At 48.8% G+C, this 17,849-nt stretch overlaps 1 protein-coding gene across 4 annotated transcripts in view; it reads right to left on the minus strand.

Moving 5' to 3' along the window:
• The window catches only part of BCAS3 (breast carcinoma amplified sequence 3), an 812,136-nt gene that overhangs the window by 416,441 nt on the left and 377,846 nt on the right, over positions 1-17,849 (minus strand). For all 4 annotated transcript variants that reach the window (XM_015420601.1, XM_015420405.1, XM_015420473.1 and 1 more), the window contains 2 exons: positions 6,436-6,560; positions 4,242-4,407 (listed from right to left, as the gene is read on the minus strand). In XM_015420601.1, the coding sequence (XP_015276087.1) occupies positions 4,242-4,407; positions 6,436-6,560 (291 nt within the window). The remainder of the gene's footprint in view (positions 1-4,241; positions 4,408-6,435; positions 6,561-17,849) is intronic.

The raw sequence follows: 17,849 nt of genomic DNA on the forward strand, positions 1-17,849 counted from the left end.
AGATTACATGGCCTTTGCAACAATATGCTTTTGGGACGACGTGGGCTTGTGATGCCCCCCTGTCTCCCCAACATGTGTATTTTAAACCCAACATAATCCTAACATAGCGCTGCTTAGCACTCTACCATGCCGAAGAACCGGGAAAGTGTCCAGAGGGTTGCAGAACTGTGAACACCAAGTTGTGCAAAGTTACAGTGCATCGACCCAACTGGGGTTTGCAATCCCATTACAACTTGCTTGTTTTGACAATGGCACCCTTGAAAGGCTGCTGTTGTCATTTTAATTAGGGCTGGCCTCTCTTAAAGAGCTTGGTAAATCAAATATTGATCAGGCTAGGCCAGGAATTAGCCAGCAGCGAAGAAGACTGGAGCCTACCCCAAAAAATCAATTGAAAAATATTTTAAAATGTCAAAAGCACTGATAATATTTTCTCAGCAATTCCTCCTTCATTTCGTCCCGAAGTCAGGTCTAGTTTCTCTAAATAGCCTTGAGAATACTTTGGCTTTGGAGACCTACGTAGGGCACTTTGTCTAGCCTCTTGCTGTGTGCCACTGGGGGGGGGGGGCAGATGGCGGCCCCTAGGCTGGATGTGGCCCGAGGGACTTTTCAGTGGGGCCAACCTGTCTGTCTCCTTTCAGTCTCTTTTCCCAGCCGGGCTGCCAAGCAGGAAGACAGAGGCACACTGCTTTGTCCTACACTCGGGAGGGTCAAGTATGTGGATGTGGGGGACAAAGTTGGTGGACTGGGCAGTGGTGGTGAGCTATACTAAACGGGCCTGGACTATGTGAAGCACTGGCCGAACTCAGGGTAAAGAAGGCTTGATATAGTAAACAATTCAGCTCCTTGGGCATCTTAAGTAAAGGTAAAGGCAAAGGTCTCCCTTGCTTGAAAGCCAGTCAAATCCAACTCTAGGGGCGGTGCTCATCTCCGTTTCCAAGCTGAAGAGCCAGCGCTGTCTGAAGACGTTTCTGTGGTCATGTGGCTGGCATGACTAAACGCTGAGGTGCACAGAACGTTGTTACCTTCCCACCGAAGCAGTACCTATTTAGCTACTTGCAATTTCTTGCTTTCGAACAGCTAGGTTGGCAGGAGCTGGGGCAAGCGGCACTAGGGTCATGTGGCACTAGGGTCTCGAACTGCTGAGCTACAGACCTTCCAGTCTGCAGCTCAGCATCTTAATCTCTGAGCCACCGTGGCCCTTGGGCATCTTAACTTCCATTTAAAAAGGTTTCTAGTCCAGGGTGGCCCAGAGTCCTAATAGCTGAAGCACACTTTTCTTATACTAAACCGGAGAGCACGCTTTTTTAACTTTTAAAGTATGAAATAGTAAAAATTACTTGCCCTCAGAGTAGTATGCTCATTGTGTTTCTGCATAAGTCATGGTCCTGGGCATGCCTCTTCAATAGAAGGAGGTGCAACCAGAATGCTGATTCATGCAGTGATGCAACAAGCAGTCTCCTTGAAGATGACCAATTCTGGCATTTCATACAGGGCCAATGGTGAGCATGGAGCTCTACAGAACACAAGAAGGCTGGTCTTTGTCCTGAGGTGCTTACAATTTAAAATTTGACAAAAGGAATGAAGGGAAGTCAGATCCAGAGCAAACAGGACAAGAATATGTAGCTACACAGACTTACTGCTCTTGTTTCTATGAAGTTCTCTGCTCTGGGAGTGAATGAATACCCAAATATGATGCAAAGGCATGGCAGAACTACTTGGAACAATGCAAGGCCTGTGCAGCAATTCACACAGAGACATAGCAGGCATCCTCCTTTGCAAGAGAGTACTGTGGGCTACTGACATTTTTAATCATCTAATGAACTTGTTTCTCTTGTCGTGCTATGCAAGTCTAGTGTGCCCCAGTTAAGGGAGTTTCTGCTCTAGCCCTTTGGGCTGCAAAGAAAAGTTCTGAATTGTAATAAAATAAAAGGAAGTACTTCTTCAACCAAAGAGTGATTAACACGTGGAATTCACTGCCACAAGAGTTGACGGCGGCTACAAGCATGGACAGCTTCAAGAGGGAATTAGATAAACATATGGAGCAGAGGTTCATCAGTGACTATTAGGTATAGATAGGAACTATCAGTCTGGGGCAAGTGATGCTCTGTATTTTTGGTGCTTGGGGGGAAACAGTGGGAGGGCTTCTGGTGTCCTGGCCCCACTGCTGGACCTCCTGATGGCACCTGGTATTTTTGGTCACTGTGTGACAGAGTGTTGGACTAGATGGGCCATTGGCCTGATCCAACACTGGCTTCTCTTATGCTTATGTATGGGAAGTGTATGTTTGACATTTCAGGCAGATCTGAGTGAGGCTTTCATCCATCATAGGGTGGGGCGTGCACACTCTTTGCCCCGCTCTGTAACTGAAGATGCAGAATAAACTATGCATTAGGAACAAAATTTGTCATTGAGGGAGGCTGCTGTTGCACAAAATCCAAGTAAACTTTTAAGTACAGAAATCAGGGTTTCTTTTAAGCACAAAGTACACGCAACCCTTAATATAATCAGGATAATTCATCTTCTTGGACCCAATGGGCCAGGACCCTCGTCTCCACAGGACTGCCTCCCCTGTGATGCTCTGCCATGACAGTTTTCCTCCTCTGAACAAAGCCCGTGGAAGGTGCCCCCCCCCCGTGACTGGGCATGATCGCCAGTGCATTCGGCCTGCCTGGGGAGGTGAGGAAAGCTCCCACGCTTCTGTCATTTTTCAGAATGCGCAAAACTGAACAGCGTGGGAGAGCATTCCTATGACGGGATGACAACCACAGTATAATGGAACAGTCCAGGAGAGCACTTTTGTGGGGAGGAGGATTGTAGTCTTCAGCAACATTTATTGCATGTGTTATCTTTTTTTTTAGTGCCACGTCATCTACTTTTGTAATCCTCTTCCCGCATTGTTTACAGAGTACCTTGCCTGAGACAGTTTTGTGTTTGCACTATTTCCTAACTCTGTTAATCCTAACCTTATTGCACTGCTTTTTTTGGAAATTTTATGTAGTCTGATTGTATTGCATTTTATATTTTGGAATCTGCCTTGGGCTTCAGCAAGAAATGCAGGAAATAAATAAAATAAAAACAAAAAACAAAAAATTTTATCCATAAAGAATAAGATAATCAAGTCAAACCAACTAATATTCTCAGGATCGTGTACATGTTGCAATTTTACAGGAGAGAAAAGACACAAAGGCACAGGAAGTGTGCAGAGTTCTACCGAGTGCCTCAGCTTGTTTCGGGTCTGATGCAATATCAGCAGCCACAGTGACAACTAAATAAGATTTCAGGAGGTAAAGCGGTTTTCGATGCCTTGCCACTACCCATGACTAAAATATGCAGAATAAATTATGGCAGGTAGTTAAACTGCAGGCTGCGTGATGCAAAAATAAAAGCAATTGGTTATATGGACCAATCTGTGTAACTCCCAGCAGTGGCAATGTTTTCCTTTGCTTTTTTCTTAGCACAGATTTCACATGGCCCTGTGTACATTGCTTGGGAAGAAGAAGGAGAAGACGGAGAAGGAGAAGAAATAATTGGATTTATACCCCACCCTTCACTACCTGAAGGAGTCTCAGAGTGGCTTACAAACTCCTTTCCCTCCCCCTCCCCACAACAGACACCCTGTGAGGTAGGTGGGGCTGAGAGAGCTCTTTCCAGAACTGTCCTTGAGAGAACAGCTGTGCCAGAATTATGGCTTGCCCAAGGTCATCCAGCAGCTGCAAGTGGAGGAGTGGGGAATCAAACCCGGTTCTCCCAGATTAGAGTCTGCGCACTTAACCACGACACCAAAGAAGAAGAGTAGGAGTAGGAGGAGTAGGAGGAGATTGGGTTTATACCCTGCCCTTCACTCGGGAGCCTCAGAGTGGCTTACAAACTCCTTTCCCGTCCCCTCCCCATAACAGACACCCTGTGAGGCAGCCGGGGCTGAGAGAGCTCTTTCCAGAACTGTCCTTGAAAGAACAGCTCTGAAAGAACTATGGCTTGCCCAGGATCATCCAGCAGCTGCAAGTGGAGGAGTGGGGAATCAAACCCCATTCTCCCAGATTAGAGTCCACGCACTTAATCACTACACCAAACTGGCAAGAAGCCCCACTAATCCTCTTCGGCAGACTGCCCAGAGATGGCACAGACACCGTGTGGCTTCAGGGATCCAGATGTCCCAAATCTAAATGTCCAAGAATTGGAACGCATTTCATACTATCACTGCAAAATGCAACAAAAACAGTGGCAAAGGAATGACGGGCTACCTAACCAGCGTCCAGCTGGCCCTCGGGCAAGTGACCATCTCCAGCGGGGTGTCGTCGCTGATCTTTGGGGCGGTGCTGAGTGGTCGGGGTTCCAAGACGTGCTCCACCAAAGTACCGTAGCAGCTGATTATATACAAAGACTCCACTACAAACTGTTTGGACTGTTCTGTTGGCAAAGAAAGACACTGTTAGAGGGTATGTTTGAAAACACATTTGCCAGCAGAATGTTCCCTTGTTGTTTTGGCCATCAAAAAGGACATTTTTAAAGGAACTGATGTGCAAATTTAACTGCTCCCCTCCCCAAGATCACATTAGACTTTTGATAGAGCCACAGGGATTCCCCACTCCAAGCCCAGGTAAACTTTAGAATAACTAATTCTTCCACTCATTAGATTCGAGTCCCAACATTAGATTCGAGACCAACAAGATTTCTGTTTCTCTGGGAACCAACCCTTTGCTTAGTTCATCACGTGGCCCAGCCACTGGCCGGAGGACCCGGCAGAGGGAGAGAGCAGAGACCAAGCTTTTCAGGCGATGAGCTCTCGAGAGTCAAAGTTCCATTCTCGCCAGATACCTGATGGATCGAGCTGTTCTACCTACAGACCTGCCTGGCTGCCCTCTGGAGCTATCTGCCACTTGTGGCTCAGGTTTGTGTCAAACGAGAGAATCCTGGAGAGTTTGTTGCTTCCGGTGCTTGGATCTTGGAGCAGGATCTCTTTGCTCACCACAGCCCCAGGCTCTCTTAGGATTCAAGTCTTCATCCCTCATGCCCCGACTTGGATAGGCCAGGCAAGCCTGATCTCGGAAGCGAAGCAGGGCCGGCCCTGGTAAGTATTTGGATATGAGACCTCCAAAGAATACCAGGGACGGGAGGCAGAGACAGGCTATCGAGCCACTTCTCTGAACGTCCTCCGTGCCCCAGTAGGAGTCGCCATGACTTCCAGGCAGTGTTCCCTCTAAGCTGAGTTAGTGTGAGCTAGGTCACAGCTTTTTAGCCTCCAGCTCACACATTTTTGTCTTAGCTCAGGAAGGGTGGCTACAGAGCAAACTAATTTATGCAGTAGCCAAATCACTCGCTGACAGCTTTAATGCCGGTAGCTCACAAAGTAGAATTTTTGCTCACAAGACTCCACAGCTTAGAGGGAACATTGCTTCCAGGCACGGACACACACGCACATACAAAATGCAAAAAATTCCCCCCAAAAGTCTTCATCCCCCATTACCTTTGCTGCTCTCTTCCTTCCTTCCACCTTTACTACCCCCCACAGCCTGTTGATGTCTCCAAGCATGATGATGAATTGTTCTTCCACAGCAATGACTGATGCTCTCCATTGGGGGCTATAATTTAGGCTAAGCCAACTGGCCAGAATTCAAAACCGGGTGAGAGGAATTGTGGGAAGACAGCTGACATTTGCTTAAGATCTAGGCTGAGTTTTTTTGCCCTGCTGTGGCAGGTACTCCAAGGCTGGGTTCAGCCAGAGGCATGAGCCTTTTGCCAAGAGCCAAAGGGCTCCTCGACCAAGGTGCTTAGCCCATAGCCTTTATGGACCACCCCAGGAAATTCCGGACGAGCTCAAGATGTTTGGTGGTGGAAGGGGCCATCAAGTCACAACTGACTTATGGTGACCTCATAGGGTTTTCAAAGCGAGAGATGCTCGGGGGGGGGGGGGGTTGGCATCTGCCTCTGTGTCGCAGCCCTGGACTTCCTTGATGGTCTCCCAGCCAATGCTCCCTCTAAGCTGTGGAGTCTTGTGAGCAAAAATTCTGCTTTGTGAGCTACTGGCATTAAAGTTGTGAGCGAGCGATTTGGCTGCTGCATAAATTAGTTTGCTCTGGAGCCACCCTTCCTGAGCTAAGACAAAAATGTGTGAGCCGGAGGCTAAAAAACTGAGCTAGCTCACACTAACTCAGCTTAGAGGGAACAGCGCTCCCATCCAAGTACTAAAGAGGGCCGACCACGCTCAGCATCCGAGATCTGACAAGATCTGGCTCGTTTGAGCCATCCAGGCCATCTAAGATGTTTAGTGTATCTTTCTTCTGTTTGTTTATTTACATTACGTTTTTTCACTATTTAGATAGTATTCGTATTTATTTGTAAGGCGCTCTGCCCCCCCCCCCCGATGGAGAGTCAAGTAGGGTAAGAAATGCCCTGAATAAACAAATAAGATGAAAACATCAATCCCAACACACCAACCTTTTTCTCTTTTCAGACCCGGGTTGCTTGCAAACCAAGACCTCGAGGACCCGAAGACGGCGGCAACACAGAACTCTCCGCCCAGAGATTTGCTGGGTGAGATTTGGGGCGCTGGTTTGCTTTTGCTTTTAGAAAAGAAGGGGGAGGAGGGGAGAGAGAAAGAGCAAAGTCAAATAATGTACTGAATAGTCCACCAAAGAGGGATTCTGCTTGAGGAGCAACACAAGACGCCGGGACCTGCTTTCTCAGAACTCCTGACAATCAATAACTCCTGCAGACAGAGCAGTGGCTGTTCAGCACTTCCGAAACACAAGTGTAACGTGTTCTTTACAGAAAGCAGATATAGCTCTGTTGTGATTGGATGGGCCTGCTTGCACAGTGTCCATGGCCAGCAGCCTCTATCAGGACCGCCAACTCCGGGTCTGACAGTTCTTGGGAGACTGGAGGTTTGGGGTGGGGGGTGGGGGCTCAGTGGGGTCTGCCCACAAAGTACCCCCTTTCAAAGCAGCCATTCCCTAGTCTGGAGATCAGTTGTGATTCCTGGAGATCTCCAGGCCCCACCTGGAAGTCGGCGATCCTAGCCTCTGTGCCAAACCTATCCTGCTTACAAGAAGAATACCAACGCGGTGGCCGATGGGGTCAGTCTTCCCTTCCGCCAAGGGCAGGCTCTGGGGCTTCACCGGAACTGCCCACCCAGTGGGATGAGCTGCTCTAAAGGCAAGGGGTCTCAGCCCCACCCTCACAAGCTCACCCATCTAATGACAGACCTCCTTCAGGCAGTCCGACTCCCCCCATGCACTTAGTGCAGAAACAAACTGCTCACGTGTATTTGTGCGGGGGGAGTCGCTGGTTACTTAAAACAGCCCAGAACCCCCAAGCTCCCAGTTCTCCTCTGCCACACGTGCCTGCTTTTTGGTGCCAACCTCCAGGGGGTCCCTGGAGATCTCCCACTATTCCAACTGATCTCCAGATGTCCAAGATCAGCTCCCCCGGAGAAAATGGCTGCCTTGGAGGGTGGAATCCATGGCCCTGGGCCCTGCTGCGGTCCCTTCACTTCCCAAACCCCACCTTCCCCAGGCTCCACCCCCAAATGTCCAGGTATTTCCCAACCCAGAGGTGGCAAACCCCACTTGGGCCCACCTTACCCGCCTAGTCCCTGGCATTTCTGCACTGCTCTGCAGCATAGTCGAGGTGGACCACAAGATGTACCATCTTCCCAGAAGCCTGAGCAAGATATGGGAACATTTTCTCTCTGGTTCATAACACTGTCATTATTTATTCTGGTTGTCTTTTTTCCTAAAGAACAGGCAGAACCAAAGACAGGAGGCAATGCTACATGGACACAGTCAGAGGAGGAAGGGTCGATGCAGGACTGCCTGCAGTCCAGAAATAAAAACGGCTTGGCTTTCAACTGTTTAGGGGGGAGCTGCCAGAGAAAGTAAGCCAACTCTCCCCCTGGCCCCCTTTTTCAGTTTGTACCTGCGTTTCCCCCCCACATACACCTTCTTTTGCATTGTGTCCCACTCCCAGGCCTGCCAAAGTCTGCGGGGCTCTACCCCAGACTCTTTCCTTTTGCTAACTTTCCCCCCCCCCCAAGAACTGACAATCCTCACAGGATTACAAAACAAAGGTCCTTTCCGCACTTGGATCTCATTCCTGGTTTTACCAGAGTTCAGCTCGTGACACCATACCTTGCACTTATCCCTGGTTATAACAGCATCCGTTTATCTCGGGACAAGTGTGGGGCGAAACCGGGGTGACCTCAGTGTAACGTGGAAACAGAAAATACCCCGAGATAATTACCGGGTGAACTTGATTTTTAGTACAGTATGTAAGTTCGGGGACAGGGCTGAACCAGGACTTAAGGTCCAGTGAGAAAAGGACCAAAGATCAATTCTATCTGCAAGGAGTCAGTGGTTAGACCCTTGGCTCTCTTTAGAACGGGCTCATCCGGGACTTTTCTAATCCCTCCCCTCTCCTCCTCCTTTCCCCAAACCTTACTAGGCAGCAGTAATTGTCTCTGATGCTGTAATTGAACTCCAAGGCTAAATCTTGTGTCTAGGCTGACCACAGAGCTACCACTGTGAGATAATAATTGTGTGCATCTCTGCATTAGAGTTGCTGATGTGTTAAGTCCCAGATGCCAGCTAAGAGATTGAATCTCTGCTCTTAGGCTAGGTGGGGACCCCTGTGAAGAGATTCTGGTGGCAAAATGTTGTGAAGACCAGAGAGAGTACAGACTGTCTCGTGGATTTTTGTTTAATGTGCTGAAATACAGGATTCCCTCTCATCCCTGGACTGGGCTGAGTGGGTTAATCCTGTACAGGGAGGCCTTGGCACGGCCTCCGTTATGACCACCAGCACTACAGAAGCGTCTCGAGGGCAGGAATCCACGGAAGATGTCGCTTCCAAGCACCTCGATGACGACACCTCCCACAGATCTGGGCACCCAGTCCACTTTGTTATGGCAATGCTGAATGTTTTCACGGAAGCTCCTTCATCACAGCCTGCTACGGTTGGGTGTGAATGGGTCCACTAAGAGCCAGGGGCAACACCGTGGCAGGGAGGCTGGGTTCAGCTCATCGTGTGTTTGAGGCTTTCTGAACTGGGGATGTTCATTTCCAAACACACACACACACACACACACACACACACACACTTTCTGAAATCGATGCTGGTGCTACCAGTAGGAGATTCATTTTGCCCACTTACAACCGCTGATTAAAACTACAGCAAACTGTCAGCATCAGCAGGAAGCACGATGGAGAAGCATGCGGAACATAACAGAGACAATATCCACGGGACATCCACAAGCATGCCAAGACGACAAGACCCAGGAGCATCCCCTCATGCAGCACAGGAGTTCTTGGCTGTTTTCATTTTTTACAGGTCTACCTTGTCCATCTTGCTCGTGAACCAAAACACCCCCCCCAATCTAAGACAAGCATCTGTTGAAAGCGACACTGAAAGAACTGCTGAATGGCTGACAAAGCCACATAGATTAAGGGTGTCAAGCATGTGGCCCATGGGCCGGAATTGGCCCATCCAGGGCTGTTATCCGGCCCACGAGCAACTGGTCATTACTTTTATTGCCAAATGACAGAAGCTGTGCATTATGTCCCTGTATGCTGTCTCAGTGCTAATGAGTAATGGGCAAAGGAAATGGAAGGGTGGGCATTTGGGAGATACTTCAAGGAAATACTGTGTTGATGTTTTAAGCATGTTTGTATTTTGAGTAAAAAAATAATATTGTTAATTGGGTTTGCCTGGGTCCTGTATAAGTTTCTATTTCCAGTATCTGGCATTACATTCTATGGCACCCATGGCCTAGTCTGACAAAGCAACATTTATGTCAGATCCCGCCCTCGTAACAAATGAATTTGACACCTCTGGGCCATAGATGGTGCTCGAGTGATTGGACAGGGTCCACAGTTCAGGCAGGGCACATCATTTGCACAAAGGAAGTCCCCGGTTTGATCCTTGGCAAAAGGACGGCGACAGGTGGCAGGACCAGGAAAGGCCTGAGACTGGCACAGAGAAGAACTGCTCAGAGGGGGACAGTCTAGAGGAGACAACAGAAATGAGGTCAAGGCCTGAGATTCTTCTTGGAGACGGTGTGCCCGGGCTACTTATCGCCAGTCACATGTGACACCTGTTTAATTTATGTTGACTGGCAGAAAAGAAGCCTCTTGATAGAAACAGAGGAAAAGGAACCATTGGGTCGGGACCAAAATAGGCCTATAAGACTAGAGCGTTTAATCCAGCAAACAGAAGGTTGGACTATTTCCAAAACGGACTGAAAGTCGTATGCAATACCAACCTTAGAAATGTCCTATGAACCAACCCTTTGCTTAGCCCATCTTGCAGCCCAGCCATTAGCTGGAGAACCTGCAGAAGCAGAGAGCTTGTTCTTCCACCCCCCCACCCCCACTAAGAAGACCTTTGCTCTGTCAGCCACCTTGGGATAGCAGAGGGGAGAATTTCGGAGGGTGGACGTGTTGGTCTGGAGGAGAACAGCTAGATCCCAGCCCAGTAGCATTGGAGAGGACAAGATTTTTTGGGGGGGAATAAGCTTTCAGGAGTCAAAGCTCTCTTTGTCAGAGGGGAGAGGATACTTTGTCCTCCCGTAGCTGGCCACTGGTGGAGGGACCACGAGCAGACTATAATCCTACTTTCTCAGGGCACCCGCAATGGAAGACCTGGGTCCCCAAGGGGAAAGGAAAAACAGGTTGCTTACCCGTAACTGATGATCTTCGAGTGGTCATATGTGCGGTCCCACACATGGGTTGGGCGCCTGCGCACATGCACAGGCGCCCAACCCATGTGTGGGACTCCACAGAGTCCATGAAGAAGATTACTCAGATACGGCCAAGACTGATATCCCTCCTCTACCTTTGCCCCTCCCCGCCCCTCCCCTCCTGTGCCTTTGTCTCTTGATGGATAAGAGCTGCTTTGCGAGACGACTGATTGAAATAAGGAAAGAATAAATAACGGCTGAGGAATTTGAATCAGATGATACAGGGGTGGAGCGTGACATTCCCTTCCGCTAATGGGACAGCCTTCCCTCAGTACAAAGAGCTTCAACTGCAAAGAGCTGTACTCCATCAGACCGAGCCTCTTCCTCCAGATCAAAGCTCCATGTTTCTCCACCATCAGGAGAGAAGGAGGAGGATGAGATTGGATTTATACCCCGCCCTTCACTACCCAAAGGAGTCTCAGAGTGGCTTACAATCCCCTTCCCTTACCCACCACAGACACCCTGTGAGGTAGGTGGGGCTGAGAGAGCTCTCTCGAGAACTGCCCTTGAGAGAACAGCTCTGAAAGAACTTATGACTGACCCAAGGTCACACCAGCAGATGCATGTGGAGAAATGGGGACTCAAACCCAGCTCTCCCAGAGTCCGCGCTCTTAACCCCTGCACCAAACTGGCTCTCAGACTTAGGATCTTAAACTACACGGCCAGTTATGCTCCGTAGACTGCCTTCTCTTGGTGGCACCTTTCCCTGGGACTCTCCATTTGGCAAAAACAAGCTCCCAGGCTTTCTCTGTGGGAGGTGCTCTCTTCTGGGATGGCCAGCCAGAGAGGACTTGCTGTGTTCAGGAAGGCACAAAAGACAGTGCGGTTGCAGAGGGCACTAGGTGGCGGGGGCAGACTTGGCTACGTTTTTAATGGCGTGTGTTGGTTTTCTCCTAATGTTTGGTGCCCTTGCGGCTTTTGCTTCTTCGTTAGCTGCCTGGAGTCTGAGGAGACAAGGCGAGGCGTGTAAGTGTTTTAAATAATTAAGTGAATGGATGCTAACGCACAACTGTGGCTCTACATAACGGGTGTACATATGGGGATTCGTTTGTATTTACTTGGCGCCTCTCTGTTTACTACTCCAAGAACTGAGTGTGACAAGCTCTTGTGTAGACCCTGCCCGTGTCAGTGAGGCCTGCACAGGGGGAAATATACCTCCCCAGGCAGGGTCTCTACCCCTTTTCCGTCACCCTCAGTGCACCTCGAAATCCTCCGCTTGAGGCAGCCCAACAGCCTGGCCTTACAGAAGAGCCACCAATGGAAATACGTTGCGGTAATTCTTGTCCCAACCAGTGTTCCCTCTAAGCTGAGTTAGTGTGAGCTAGCTCACAGTTTTTTAGCCTCCGGCTCACACATTTCTGTCTCAGCTCGGGAAGGATGGCTCCAGAGCAAACTAATTTATACAGTAGCCAAATCGCTCGCTCACAGTTTTAATGCCAGTAGCTCACAAAGTAGAATTTTTGCTCATAAGACTCCACAGCTTAGAGGGACTATTGGTCCCAACCTTCCTTGCCAATCCCTGAGACAGGGAAGAAACATGGTGGTAGTATAATGCCACCCACATCTGTGGCAGGAGTTAAGGGAAAGCAAATTATTCTTGTGAGAACTTTAGCTCTCCGTCCATCTACACACAAAGCTGCCTTAACACTGAATCAAACCACTGGACCATCAAGGTCAGTACCGTCCGCTAAGAATGGGGCAGACGAAAAGACCAACCATGCAGTGTAGGGCCACCTTTCTTAAGCCCAGTTCCGTTTCCTTGCTATTCCTGCTCCGTTAGCTGGGCCTCTCTATGTCTGAAGCAGAGGCATGTTAAGAAACAAGCAGGCATTTCTGGGTTTCCTAAAGTACAAAGTCAGCACAGGGTCAGCCTGAGCCTCCAGAAAGAAGAGTGTCTCATTGCACTGTATCCTTTATGCTGAGCAAGCCACAGTGAGGAAGACGGGCTGATCGGTCTGAAGGTCTTCCATTCATTACAATGGAATAACGCCCCCCACCCACCCCAGTGGAACAAGCAGTACCAAAGAAAATAAGCCCCCAGAAGTATGTGTTCTTCTCATCCTCCCAAAGCACCTGCAAGACACAGCGAAGATGTGGTGAGCGTGCAGATACACACATGCTCAGTATGCCCAGGGTGATATAATGTAGGTGTGGGGAGGTTGGTTTGGACACTCGATAAAAGGCAGAACCTCAGAGCAGCACAGGGTCATCACTGTCATCTCCTCGACACTCGCTACTGTCGGCAGCTGGGGAACCCAAGCACCAAGGAGCGCTCCATCAGGACAGGTGTACCTGGCTTTCTCTGTGTGTTTTTGTTTCTCTGTGTCAACCACCTTCCTGCCTCAAGGGGAGGAAGGGAATCAGCCTTTGGGGAAGGGGTTGGTCTCTTGCTGCTTGGGGAGATGGGATGTTTGCTGCAGTGCTCTGTCTGTCTTGTTGTTGCTCCATAAACTGTGCTTCGACTGTGAATTTGTCTCTGTGTTGACTGGGCAGGAAGGGTCAGTGGGAATCCATTCAGCAGAGCAGGATCTTGCCTTCTCCTGTGAGTGAGGATAGGGCCTTTTACCGCGACAGAGGCAGCTGCGAGTTCCTCTTGGGTTGCATTGCTGACTGGTGGGACTACCCACTGCAGGTTATTCCTGCAGGGCAGGAAAGCACCAGAAAACACTGAAGCCCAGAATCCCACCTAACATTTTGGCAGGGAAAGCTCTCGGCCTAACACTGGCAGCGGCTCTCCAGGGTCTCAGGCTGAGGTGCTGCTGGACCCTTTAACTGGAGACGCCGGGGACTGAGCCTGGAACCTTCTGCATGCCAAGCAGGTGCTCTGCCACTGAGCCACGGCCCCTCCCCTAGGCAGAACATGGGCTTCTTGCAAGAGTTTTTAGCATCTTCAGAGTTAACTGGCGGCCAAAGCGAAGCAGGAAGGTCGCTTCCATGGACTCTCTTTCTGAGCCCATGATGCCCTAAAGAATTATGATTTTTCACAACGCAAGTATAAACAGTTTTAAAGGAAATGGAATAAAGTATGCTCTATTTACACCAAACCTCTAAAACAAACGTCTTCTCCAACACACACTGAAGCTCTGGCTTGCCGTGCCAAAACATTTTCAGTTCAAGACTGATGTTTTGTAGACAGAAAGAGGCAGCCTTGTAAAACACAATTACTCTTGTGATGAAAACTTAAATGGGAAGAGGGTAAGAAGGGAGAAACCTGGTATACTGCATTTGCTTTAAACGTTATTTGGTAAGAGGGGGGGATATCCTGAACCAATGTCATCAAATCCATACGGGAAAGGTTTATAACACTGGAATCTTTCATAGTATTACCTCTTCCCACCCCCCTGTGCCGCTGCTACCCCCGCCCAACCTTAAAGTTTCCCTGGAGTATTCATTAATGCATTCCACTTCAAATTACCCTCTCTTATAAAAAAAAGTCCAATTGTTTTCCAAATCAATGGACGCGGCTACACATTTTGAGTACTCTGGTGTTCACGTAACTGCAATTGTTGAATACTGGCTTGGAAACGAGAGATCAGCCTCCTCCTCTAAGTATACAGGGGTTGCCTTTTCAGGCTTTATTAAATGATAAAAAATATGAAGAAAGGTAAGTGGCAGTTGATTTCCTCCGTTCCCAGTGCTTCCGGTGCGCGCATGCACACGTCAGCGTACACCACTTAACCTGTCGACACCTTGTAAATTACGGCAACCGGAGATGCTAAACAGAACAGTTTGGCCTCTCTATAATATGTTAACAATAAGGATGAAAACGTACAGCATGCTAAGCCACAACTTTCTTCGGGCAGACATGCAATCTTCAAAGGAATTAAATCAGCCATTGTGGGAGGGTAAGGGTTAATTTCTTGCTTTATGCAGGAGATACAACAGACAGACGGGAGAGATTTTCTTATCATTCAAGATGGTCCTTAATTGAGTGCTAGGTATGTATAAGGCACTTGGGGCTTCGTGCCAAGAATCCGAGCCGGTGGGCTTAGGTTCCTTTTCCTACTGGGGTAGCATGAAGAGAGAGGGAGCTGCTAACTTGGTCTTCGTTGCTCTACAGCATAGCCACTACAGATGGCTGGAAAGGGTACTGCAGCTTCCAGCCCAATAGGGGCCCAACCACTGACTCTGACCTGACTGAGCAATGAGTTAATCTGTGGAAGAGGAACTCCCTGCCGAACTTGCAGTCATAACTGCTACTGAGCAGTGTTCCCTCGAAGCTGTGCACGTGAGCGGCCGCTCATTAACACAGGAAGTCCCGCTCAGCAGCAATCTGGAGCTCACAGGGTCTTACACTGCCCATTGCCCATTTTCAGATCACAGCAGTTATATTCTGCTCTGCTCAGCAGGGGGGAAAATTAGAGGGAATATTGCTGTACTGAACCATCGACACGTTTGCTTCTCAGCTTCCAGCCCTGACAATGTAGTCTGTGCTCTGAATCTTTTATGTAAGTCGCAACCTGTTTGCACAATCTGGCAACACAAAAAAAATTCCAATATGTGTACGTGTGGATCTATATTACACGGAAGTAGTTTTTAGAAAGAAAACTTTGAAAAAGGCAGTCAAGCATTGTTGGCTGTGGAACATAACTTGGAGGTCTCTATACACGCATAGTGTGGTAGGGCCAACCTACACAATACGTTTTTTTAATCGAGTCTGGGTTTTTCCCGCAGTCACACAGCAGCTGTGGGAACTTCATTTTTAGAGACTGTGGGAGCCTGATGCAGCTTGGGATTGTGCCACGGGAGAGGAAGGGCTCCTGACCCCCCCCCCCAATCTCTGCATCATTTTCCTGAGCCAAAATGGCCTCGGATGGGGAGTTATTTGCACAATGTTGGAGCTGCACAGAACATGGACCTAACTCATGAAAAGTGATTCAGGTAGTCTAGCCCATGGAGGGCCCTGTGATCCATCAGCACCCACATCAGGATGCCATTCCACATAGTTGCTCCGGTAGAAAACCAGCCCTGCCTAGACCCGGAGAATCCTGATCTAAATCTATGTTTAATCACAAGCTCCCTGAATGGCTCAGAATTGCTGTCTTACGAGCCAACGCATTTATGAAAACGGCAGGTAAGCTTCTTACATCAGGTGTGTCTAAACTATGCAAATTAGCTATAGCATAGTGACTTGTGTGATGCTGCTAATGTAGATTTCAGGGTTGCCCTGAAAGCCCCTTGCTGGTGCCGCCGTACATCAGTTGCGACTTGACGGCACTTACAGATGTATGCTGTGACTTGGGAGGGGTACACCGTAACCACCTTTGTGGGGTGCTTGTTTTAAGTACAGGGTCATCTCATTCTGTGTATAGACTTGGGACGGGAACGTCTTGCATTCAAGGTTGTTTTCCTTTTGGGTAAACATGGTAATGCGTTTTACTGCTGGATTGGTTTAAATTACATTATTCTAAATTTGTAAGTGGCCTCCAACACTATTTGTTAGCAGATGGGTGGGTAAAACCCCTTTAAGCAATTCGTTGATACGTGTTGATGTGGAAAAGGTTTGCAAAAAAACTGAAAATTTGAGAACCACCGCTGGTACAGAGGAAGCATGCAGCTCTCCTTGGGGCGTGGCCATTGCCTTGTATCAAGACTGAGAAGTTTCATGACCCAAATAGATTCTGCACTGAGAAAAACAGAATTCTGCAACTCGCAAACATTCTGCAAAATGAACTGATTGGTATGATTTGTCTAATTCTGCATAATTTACCCAGATTCTGTTCCAACAGGCAATGAACCTGCAGCTTCACCCGGGCCCATAGCCAGGATTTTGTAATTCGGGGGGCCTTTAAATAAGTCAGGGGGCACTGACGTCACAAAGTAAAATATAAAAAATTTTTTTTAAAAAACTCACTTTTGCAGCATTTGCACTCTGCCTGGGGAAGCAAGCTGCACTTGGGGAAGGGGCAGCGGTGGGGAGTCCTCCAGGTGGCCCAGAGAGTCAGGAGTCCTCTGGGCCGCCCAGAGAGCTGGGGGACGGGGGCTGGATGGAAGTCTTGGGCAGGGGCCAGGCCCCGAAATGCCCCACTGTGGCTACAGGCCTGGCTTCACCCTCTTACCATCAAGAGGGAAAAAACTTACTTGGTCCACTCTCCGGTTTAAGATTTCTGCAGGCATCACCCACACAATCAAGCCTGCCTTTCAGCTCAAAGGGCTACCTACCTGTTTACTCTCATTTGTTAGGGGCCGCTTAGATTCTCAGGCAGATGAAGAGCTCTGGACACACAAAGCTGGATAAAAGTCATGGGTCAATGTAGCCCAATACCAGCTCCTGGCCACAGCTCTCCAGCTTTTCAAGAAGATTCCCCAAGCACCGATTACCTAAGATCTTTTTCACTGGAGATGCCAGGGATCGAAGCCGGGACCTTCTATCTGCAAAGCAAGCACCCTAACCACTGAATGATCCTGTCCTCGTTACCACATTCTTTGCTGCTTCTGTGGCATGCACCCAGCCCTGATTATCACTTAGTTCCAGAAGGACAAAGAGAAAAGTCCAGGATTGACAGGTAGAGACTGAAAGGACTCCTGTATAAGAGTGGCACAGGAGGAAGAATCTCATCATGTGCCGCCTACCCCAACATTTTCCAGCAGGGAAAAGAGAACCCAATCCCATCCCAGTGGAATCTTCCCATCTGCTCAACTCAGTTTCCCAGGAAAAGTGCTTGGAAACGCAAGCCGTGACAAGGGCCTCTGATCTGATCTTGGCCAGGCCGGATTCTGTTGGAACATCTCAGAAAGCTTTCAGCTGCCCTCAGAGAGGCAGGGGCTCATCAAGGAGATCCAGACTAATGTGGCCAATAGGAAACAAGCTCCTATTGGCTGGGAGGGAGGCGGGGGGGGGGGAACTGCAGAGCTACAGACTGTGAATGGATCTTGGGAGGGGAGGGGAGGGGAAGGGGCAGGTACTTGGCTTACAGTTGTGAGAGGCCCCTGAGGCCGTGGGTGCTGCATACCCAACCCAGACATCCAGAATTGTGGGTTACACGCCACTAAAAAAACCCAAGCCCATGTTTTAACTGCTGTTTTTACATGTTGCATATATTTTAACTGTTTTTCATTGTTTTAATGTGTTGGGTGTCTGTGATTTTAATGGTTTTAAAATATGGTTTTTATGATG

The sequence above is a fragment of the Gekko japonicus genome, unplaced genomic scaffold (assembly GCF_001447785.1).
Source record: "Gekko japonicus isolate JY-2015 unplaced genomic scaffold, Gekko_japonicus_V1.1 scaffold348, whole genome shotgun sequence".
NCBI lineage: Eukaryota > Metazoa > Chordata > Lepidosauria > Squamata > Gekkonidae > Gekko > Gekko japonicus.